Source organism: Drosophila guanche, unplaced genomic scaffold (assembly GCF_900245975.1).
Source record: "Drosophila guanche unplaced genomic scaffold, DGUA_6, whole genome shotgun sequence".
Classification (NCBI taxonomy): Eukaryota; Metazoa; Arthropoda; class Insecta; order Diptera; family Drosophilidae; genus Drosophila; species Drosophila guanche.
The window spans coordinates 7,111,092-7,120,626 of NW_022995746.1; the positions used below are offsets into that span (position 1 = coordinate 7,111,092).

General features: G+C 50.6%; 3 protein-coding genes across 3 annotated transcripts; 1 reads left to right on the forward strand and 2 right to left on the reverse strand.

Annotated features, from left to right (window-relative positions):
• Positions 1-120: 120 nt before the first annotated feature.
• Positions 121-3,178, forward strand: LOC117581852 (exocyst complex component 2). Its single transcript, XM_034269309.1, has 4 exons — positions 121-335; positions 401-1,015; positions 1,076-2,894; positions 2,956-3,178. The coding sequence occupies exons 1-4, from the start codon at positions 227-229 to the stop codon at positions 3,092-3,094; spliced, it is 2,682 nt and encodes an 893-aa protein (XP_034125200.1). The 5' UTR covers positions 121-226; the 3' UTR covers positions 3,095-3,178.
• LOC117581861 lies at positions 3,124-4,732 on the reverse strand. Its single transcript, XM_034269323.1, has 3 exons — positions 4,564-4,732; positions 4,233-4,504; positions 3,124-4,181 (listed from the first exon to the last, which is right to left on the reverse strand). Exons 1-3 carry the CDS (start codon positions 4,637-4,639, stop codon positions 3,186-3,188), a joined length of 1,344 nt encoding a protein of 447 aa, XP_034125214.1. The 5' UTR covers positions 4,640-4,732; the 3' UTR covers positions 3,124-3,185.
• A 1,320-nt stretch (positions 4,733-6,052) lies between these two features.
• On the reverse strand, positions 6,053-9,319 carry LOC117581851 (E3 ubiquitin-protein ligase msl-2). The gene is made up of 2 exons (XM_034269308.1): positions 6,548-9,319; positions 6,053-6,460 (listed from the first exon to the last, which is right to left on the reverse strand). Exons 1-2 carry the CDS (start codon positions 8,841-8,843, stop codon positions 6,054-6,056), a joined length of 2,703 nt encoding a protein of 900 aa, XP_034125199.1. The 5' UTR covers positions 8,844-9,319; the 3' UTR covers position 6,053.
• Between the last annotated feature and the right edge of the window lie 216 nt (positions 9,320-9,535).

Here is a 9,535-nt window from a genome sequence, read left to right on the forward strand (position 1 = left end):
ACCGCGGTTTTATAGACCCTCCGAAATATACCGAAATATTCCGTAAATATACCGTATACCTCCATCGATAATTCATCGAAACAAATATAAACAAACCAATTGTAGCTGTGCAGCACTGTCTTTGGGGATTAGTCAACACTGAGGGCTATCCAGAAACAAGAAATTTATTTTCTTTGCAGTTTTTGTTGCATTTTTAACCACTTTCCACTGGTCATACAGCACAGCCATGGCCCCACAGCCGGTGGTAACGGGACTGTCTCCAAAAGAGGGTCCTCCTGGTACGCGTGTCATCATTCGCGGCGAATTCCTGGGCACCCGAGTTCAAGACCTAATTGGTAGGCGTAGACAGGCAGCAGCTGGCTGGCTTTATTTTTATCGTAACTTTTCTCTGTTTTTGCAGGTCTTAAGATTTGCGGTTCCGACTGCCTGCTGTCGGCGGAATGGAAATCACCCAACAAAATTATAGCACGCACCGGTCCGGCCAAGGGAAAGGGTGACATCATCGTGTCCACTCTGAGCGGTGGTGTGGGCACGTCGACGGTTCAGTTTCGTGCCTACCACGAAACCATTGGACCGCTGAAGGAGTCTGCTGTGTGGATCGAAGAGTCGCCTAGCCAGAACTTTGCCTGGGGGCGACGCACACTCACGCAGTCGGGTCTGACGCAGGAGGATCCCCTAGGCCTGTCCATTGAGGGCAATGAACAGAAGATACCCGAAGATCTGCGTGACTTGTTTCCCGATGCCTGTGGCGATCTGTCGCAGGAGCACTTTTCCCCCTCCTGGTTTCTGCTCGAGAACCATTTGGCCACATCCTTTGAGGACCTGAAGGCGGGTCTGGCCTATCTGAAGCGCAAAGTGGAGAGCCAGAAGGAGGGACAGTTGTCGTTTCTCAAGTCCAATGCGGGCTCTGTCATTGACCAGCTGGACACGCTGATGAACATACGTGACAAGCTGCAGGAGGATGTCAAGATGCATGGCACCGAACCGCTCAACATTCTGGAAGCGTCCATAGAGAGTGAGTGGGAAGAGAAAGTGGAGTGTTTTCCGCTCGGAATGTGATTTATTTTCATTGCAGATTCTATTAGCGAGTCGCAGAAGATCTTCACGGATGTGCTGGTGCGCAAGGAGAAGGCAGACTCCACGCGTTCCGTTTTGTTTGCTCTCTCCAGGCACAAGTTTCTGTTTTGCCTGCCAAATTCGGTAGATCGACGGGCCAAAGCGGGCGAATATGACATTGTGGTGAATGATTACTCACGCGCCAAGAATCTCTTTGGCAAGACGGAGATTCCGATATTCCGCAAAGTGCTGGAGGAAGTCGATCAACGCATTCTGTCCATACGCAAGCAGCTGCACGAGAAGGTAGTGAAGATGCCGCAAAGTGTGGACCAGCAGAAGAAATTAATCAAAGCGCTGACCAGCCTGGAGCTGCAGCAAAGCGGCACACCCATTGGGGATAAGCTGCGGAACATTGATCCCGCCTGGGATGCCATTGAGGCCAGAGCCAAGTATCTGGAGGCCACATTCCGGCAGACATTCGAGCAGCATGCCAACAAAGATGCTGCCGGCACGCCCGAGAAGTCCAAGACACGCGATCCCAACCAAGCTCCCAGTCGTGTCAACTTTTGCGAAGAACTCTGCGACATTGCCGCCTCCCAGCTGCCGGATCTGTGGCGTCTGGGGCAGCTGTACTTCACGGGCGAGCTGCGCGGTCCGCACGATCCAAAGCCTGGGGATTTCAAGAAAATGATTCTCAATGCAATTGAGAAATTCTGCGTTTACCTGCGACTGGCCATTCTCATAGCCGGCGATCAGCGTGCGCTGCGGCAGTCGAGCGGCTTGAGTTGGTCCATTGGCAGCGCCTCGGCCACACATCAGTTCCTGCCGTGGATTCCGCAGTGTCTGCGCTACACGAGGATTGCGTATGCCACGCTCATAGGCCTGGATCTGCCCTCGGATGCGCTGGACATCATACAGAAACTCATCGATGAGGTGCGCCTGTTCTGCTTCTCGATTATCTTCAAGCGCTCCACTGATCGCTGCAAGAAGCTGGGCAGCCAGGAGACCTGGGAATTGGGCGTGGAGGAATATCCGGGTGCAACCATTCTGCCTGCCGCGCTGGAAGCGCTGCTCGTGGAAACACTGGACGAGGTGCAGTCGGTGTGCATGCAGCCAGAGACGCGGGAGGGCAACCTACTCGAACCGCAGTCGGATGGACAGCGTGAGGTGTCGCAGCGATTGCAGGAGTTCCTCTCCACCTTCAGTGCGGTGATTGAGGAGCTCGCCTTTCAATCCCACGACGAGGAGACGCCCACGCATAATGTCTCCCAGCTGTTGGGCTTCCCCAATGCCCAGCAATTGGACTCGGTGGCCAGTGGCGGTGCGGCTGTTACCTGGGAGCAGCGTATGCTCTGCTGTCTGGCCAACTATGCGTACTGCAACAAGAGCTTCTTCCCGCACATTGGCGACGTTTTCGTGCGCTATGGCTATCCGCTGCCCACGCTGGCCATTGAAACGTCACGCTACACGGTGAATCAATTGTTTACCAACCTGCTGGAGGAGTATGTGGAGCACAAGGGCGACCCGCTGGTGGGCACCATTGAGCCCTCCATGTACCTGGGTCGCTTTCAATGGGATCACGAGATGGAGATTGGCCAGCTGCGTCCCTACGCGCACGAATGCGTCGACAACCTCGTTGGCGTTTACTCGGAGATTTACAGCATCTCCCCAGCTCTGTTGCGGCCCATTCTGGAGTCCATTGTGCAGACCATATCCGAGGAGCTGGCGCGTCTCATGAGCTGCGTGCAGCGCTTCAGCTTTACGGGCGCGATACAGGCACACGTGGACATACGCCTGCTGCGCGATGCACTCGAGTGTTACGCGAATGAGACAGCCAAGTGAGTGGCAGCCAAGCGCCTTCAATCACATTTGTTACTTGACTTTTGTTGCTCCCCACAGAAACTACTTTATGGAAGCACTGGAGGCCATCAATCCGCCGCTCAATGGCGAGCAGAAGCGCAAGGCAGACGAGATACTCGAGCGTGTGAAGCGGAATATGCGGCTGCAGTTGCTTTGCTTTAGCATCAAGGAGCCGTAGGACCCGAGAAGGACATGCTGCAGTACTAATTGTGATTCCCTGATTTGTTCAGTTGAAAGGGATATAAAAACTTTATTCAAAACACCTTCACTTAGAGCTTAAAATCGAACTTAAAGTCGCTGCCTTCCGTCTCGTACTTGTGGACGAGCTGCTTGATGGCCTGCTCCACATCGATGGTGTTGAATTTCTCTTGCACGCGCTGCTTAATGGGATTCTCGATGGCATCCATGATTTGGTAACGCAACAAATTGGGCACCACATTCACAGCAAACTCCATGACATAGTCCAGCGTGCCGGCGCCATCGCAGCGCACTTGAATGTTCCCCATGTCGAACTGCAGGTCCACAATCTGCGGCCGCTGGCGTGTGTCCAGCGACTGGCTGACTGCCACAGTGGCGCGTATATGCTGCACCGTGAACTGCACATGGCCGACGCGTGTCATCATGCCCAGGCCCATCTCCCATTGGCCGGCGCCAGTCACCTGCTGTGTGCCCACCTGGACGACCAGCGACACCGTCTTGTTGGCCATGGCGGCTGTGATGTTGCCCACGCGATAGAAGCTGGAGATGCCATGGATCCAGGTGTGCGACAGCTGCACACTGAACACGCCCATGGTGCGATTCATGTCGGGTAGATGGTACGGATCGTAGCCCATCTGTCGCACCACCTTGCGACCCTCCGCTATGGCGCTGTCTAGCGGCGTGATGGAGTTCGGCAGCCGACGATCGCCCATGCTCGTTTTGATCATTGTGTCGATCTCGCTGCGCAGCTGCTTATCGGCCTCCTGCAGCATGAATGGCTTCATGGCATCAAACACAAGATTCGGTGCAGAGTTGACCATGCCCTGAAACAGCGAGCCCATAAAGCCGAGGTTCTGGAAGTCCATGGCCATGTCCCTGAAGGTAATGTCAATCTTGATGCGATCTGTGGTCAGGTGTCCGTCACGTTCCACGGCCAAGAAAGCCGTTGCCTCGGCATAAACATTCTTGAGGATGACCGTAAAGGGTCCCTGGGCGCGTGAGATCCAGCTGGCCAGATTGTACTTGCCCTTGACCAGCATCTCATCCAACTGCACGCCACCCTTGAGCTGCAAAGAAGAAGGTTTCAGGCTTTTCCTTTAAATCTCGCGACGGCTCACCTTCATCGACTTGAGATCCGCATCGATGGTGTCTATGCGAAACTTGGACAGTCCGTAGGCCTTGACCTCCTTCATGTCTAGGTTGCCAAAGCCCATGTTCTTCTTCACATCGGGCACATCTATGGGATCGGGTATGGGGACACCAGGCATACCCAGCGGATCCGTTTGCTTGAAGTGCTCCAGCACAGCCTCCACCTGCGCGGCCATGCGATTCTCACTCGCCTCAATGTTGTGCTCTTCATCCGTTTCGCCAGCTTCCTGCTCGACGTTCACTGGAACAAAGGTCACAATTGTGGTTGGGAATGTGTGGCATACGAAGCGCAACACTCACCATCGACATCCTGCGACTGAGACTGTGCCTGGCACATCAGCATTACCACGAGCAAAAACCCTATCAGTGGCTTCATCTTTTGCTAGATTGTCTTGAACTTTTGCTTATCAGTAACAGAGAAAATCAATAGGAAACGCGCCACTCGCTACTCGGACTCGACTCGGCTCGACACCAACACGCACTGAGCGTTAATCAACAGATAATGATGAGCAGACCAGTAGCAGGCAGGCAGGCAGGCAGGCAGTCTGACAAACAGAGAGCAGCAGCAGCATCCCCGCTTGTGTTGCTTATCTAAGGGCCAGCACGGAGCAGCACACGCTGATTAAACTCTGAATTGAGATTGAGTGAGACACAGAGAGCCGCCCGGAAACGCGCTGCCACAGCGGAGGCAGAGCGGTTCATCGTAGCAGACTGCAGCACTTCACTCCACTCACAACTGTTCCCACAAGACACAAGTTTTTTGGTTTCACAAATATATATTTTACACATATTTATGTATGTTTTAGATATTTTTATGTACGTATATACATTTTTTTATGTACGTACATATATGTATTTTTTTTACTTACTTTTATGTACTTACATATTCCTGTACATATTTGTATGTATGACTTGGAGTTATTAAATATTTAGTTTCACGTGCTCAAAAAAAATGTCTCATGCTCAAAAAAAGTTTCTTAATCTATAAAAAAAATGTTCTTAAACTATGAAAAAAAAATGTTCTTAAACTATTAAAAAAAAATTCTTCTTAAAATACGAAAAAAAATTGTTAAGATATGAAAAAAATTGTTCTTAAGATATACAAAAAAATTGTTCTTAGTCTATAAAAAAAATTGTTCTTAAGATATGAAAAAAAATTCTTCTTAAGCTATGAAAAAAAATATTTTTTGTTTGGTTTTTCGGCTAACAGCAGCCGAGCCGCACTTGGAGCCAAAAGCATTACAATATTTCGACCGATTCGTTGTTCGTTGCACGAATAAGAACACGCGAAGAGGGTTTTAGGGACTTGGTTTTTGCTTAAGTATGAGGAAGTTTGTTATAACAATTGCTTTGCCCTTAACTTGAAGCTTTAAGATGCTCTTCTGCTAGAGATCCAGCGACTGCCAACGATTGCTGAGAGTTGGCAGCCTCAGAGAGAGGTTTCTGAGCGTACAGTGGGTTATTATTGTATGTACATTTTCATTGCTTAATGCTGGGGGTAAATCATCGTGGTATATGAAGGGATTTCGACACTCTAATTTAAGGTTTACTTACAAATAAAAAGGAACCACAAATAGGGAAAAATTAATGCAAATGCATACAAATCTGAGATTAAATACATTGAAATGAACATAAAACATTTCAGGATAATCAGGACATGTGTTACAAATACAATATACCCCTTTAGGGGTAACCAAACTAGACTTCACACAGCATACCCTTTGCAACAAGGTACAGAAAATAATACAAAATAATGTAATAAAAAAAAAAGTTTCCCTCCTCCCCTTTGCTTACAAATCATCCGAGCCCGACATAATCTCCTCGAACAGCGAATGGGCATTGTCAGTGGCTGACAATCTGTCGCCAGCGGCAGAATTGCTAATGGCAGAGGAGCCACCACTGACCAGCTCATCGATGGTGTTGCGCGGAGGAAAGCCACGCAGGCGTGCACTGCGCTTGATGGCAGACTTGAATTTCTTTGTAGGTTGTGGCTGCTCCGCTTCGGGCTTGGGTCTGCTTTCTAGAGCTGGAGCTGAGGTTGGAGCGGTTGCTGCTGCTGTTGGAGCAACTGGTGGCGGTGGCATCACATAAGCATACTGAGGAATCGTGCTATTGGGATCATTATTCTGCAGCTGAACACGCATAAAGCCAATTGTTTCGGGATGTATGGGTACGCTGCCTTGAAAGATGTTGAAACCTGAAAGACACAGGGAAAGGGCAGGATTAAAAGATGTTCAACTGTAGGAAACACAATCCACGAGCCTTAAAGGATCGTAAGCTTTACCTTGATACTCCCCACTTTCCTCGTTCTGCACTAAAACCAAAGGATGTTGCGACTGTTGCAGATTGCTGGGCACCAAGGTGAAACTTCCTTGGGCAGCACCACCTTCCTTTGGTGTGGCTGTTGGTGTTGCTGCATTCGTTACCTTCTCTTTTGGTGTTTCTGTTGCTTCCATTGGTTGCTCCTTCTCTGCCTGCAGCACGCTGAGTGGCTCCAACTCATCCAGCTCATCATCGGAATCGAGATAATCCATCTTGTGTGGGTTGTGGCAGCCAGCGCAGTGGCAATTGGTGCACGTGTTGCCCGACTTGTAGCACGGGCAGCGTGTGTTGCGACAGGTGGTCTTGGGATTGACCGACACACCAGAGGTGCCGCAGCGGCAGATGGGCTTCGGTGGCTTCTCCTTTGTCTTGCCCGCATTCCTACGCGATGATCCACCACTACCCCCCGTCGTCCTCTTGCTGCTTGGCTTTGCTGCATCGGATTTGGCTGACTTTTTGTGGGTTGTTTTGGCAATTGTGGGAACAGGTTCAGGCACAGGCGTAGGCACTGGAGCGGGCTCTGCAGCCGGAGCGGGAGATGCAGCTTTTTCTACTTTTTTGTTGTTGGTTTTTGCAGGTTCCTGCTCCACGGATGGGATGTTGGACTTTGATCGTATGGGCTGCCATTCGGTGTCTTTGTCGTTGTCCTCCTCCTCGCTGCTGCTGCTTGATGTATAACTCTCCTCGCTGGAGGAGATCTCATAGGCTTCCTCCGGCTCTGCCTTCTCCTCCTCTTCCTTGACTTGCTCTGGCGATGGCTCCTCGTGGCTGGCATCAATCTCCTCCTCTTCGGCGGCGACACTGTGCTGCTGCGTTGCCTCCTGGCTGGAAGTCTCCTGGTACAGCTCCTCGCTGACAATCTCTTTGTAGATCTCTTCGGTGACGCTCTCGCGCGACGTGTTCAGGCTGCCACTCTCCTCGAATACCTCCTGGCTGACAGTCTCTGGTGATTCCTCCTCCTGGCTGGCAGTCTCTGGTGATTCCTTCTCCTGGCTGGCAGTCTCCAGGTGTGCATCCTCCTGGCTGGCAGTCTCCAGCGTTGCTTCCTCTTGACTAACAATCTCCAACGATGCCTCCTCCTTGCTGACAATCTCCAGCGGTGCCTCTTCCTGGCTAACATTCTCCAGATAATTCTCATCCTGGCTGATATTCTCCAGGTAGTCCTCCCCCTGGCTGACATTCTCTAGGTATGCCAGCTCCTCCTCCTTGCTGGCAATCTCTTGGAGCACCAACTGTTGTGTCTGCTCCTCCTGCTCCATTTTCAGCTGTGCAAGCTTTCGCTTTTGTGAGGGTAGCAGCTCAACCTCCGCACTCGTTATGGCCAACAGAGCTGGCTGCGTGGACTCTTCTATTCTCACGACTTGACCAATTTGCAACTCTTGCATTGGGTGCTCATCAAAGGGTGTGGATGCGGCTGTGGGTTGCATGACATAGGGAAAGCTGGACATGGAGACGGCAGCCGAGAGATCAACCTGATCGTTCCAGCTGTGATCCGTGTAGCTGGTGGCTTCGGTGCTCAGCGAGCCGGAGCCTTGGTTCAGCATTAAATGGCGCAGGCCCATGCGCGAACCTGTCGGCATTAGGGGCAAGGGATGTGTGAAATGTGACTGCTCCGCGGTGGCGGCTGCCTCCATTTCAATGTCGGTGATGGACAGCTGCTCGGGCAGGTTCTGCTCGTACGGCATCTCGGGCGTTGTGGCCGCCGTTGTGGGCGGCGTCTCTGCCGGCAGCGAGAGTGGAAGATTCTTCAGGAAAGGCAGATCCGGCTGTGGCAGGAAAGAGTCCCTGATATCACCATCATAATTCGTGCCCTCCCGTATGAATTCCTGCGTTGTCTTTGCCGGCAGCCGAATGCGCGGAAACTGTTCCACATGGCTCAGATCGGGAAAGAGTCCCGCGAGCTGCGTGAACATCGAAGACTGCAGCAGACGCACGCACAACGTCTTGTAGCAGAGCAACTGTATGGCCATCAGACGATTCTCCTCGTATGTCTTAAAATCCGAACAATCCTCGCACTGCCTGCAACGCGACATCAGCCGCTTGCAGCCGCGTATGCACAGTCGGCACACATAGTGATGGCAGCGCTTGCCCTTCGGCGCGTATGGATCCACCAGCAGTTTGCAGCACACCACACACGACAGCAGCTGGCGCAGTTCTCCGATGCCCGAGCTCAGCTCATCCACGCGCCGCTTGGAGAGATTTGCGGCCGAGCGAAGGGACAGACGGACTACCTTTTGGTAAACCGTTTGCGCCGTCATTGTGTGCGTGTACCTATGTCTGCCTGTGTGTGTGTTTGTGAGACTGTACAAACGCCGGGAAATTATTTGTTTACCACCCCCAGCAGCAGCACCAAACTGAGACACCGCTCAGGTTTACTCCTGCCACCATCCGCTTTTGCTCCTGCCTGTTGCCTGTGCCTTTGCCTTTTCCCTTAATATTAATAATAGAACGTCAATTGCCCAGCAATTTGTTGTTGATGTTGCCTCCAACCACACATGCTCCTCGATTCGCGTTATGCCTCGAATTTTTCTTTCAACACAAATTTTCTTTTCGATTTTCTGCAGAAAGCCGTTGCTCGTTGCTTCACTTGGCTGCTGCTGTATATGCTTAAAACTAATTCACGTGCAAAAAAAAAAAAAAAAAGTTTTATGTTTACAGGTTCTTAAAATTAAGTCATTTTTAAATATCACTTTTGTAAAATTGTAGAAAAAAAAATTTACCCCTGCAGCAAAACAACACCGTGTCAGTGTGACCACGGAATTATCGATAAAATATAGTGTCAGGGCCTCGTAAATATACCAAAATATACTTTTTCATTTTCAAAATATACCGTAAAATATACCGAACTTTCCTTGATTTTTGTGTTATTTTTAATATTACTAGTAGTTAGGAGTCTCAGCGCTAAAACTATAATTTTACCAGTTTAATCAATCCACAATATTGGCTACTA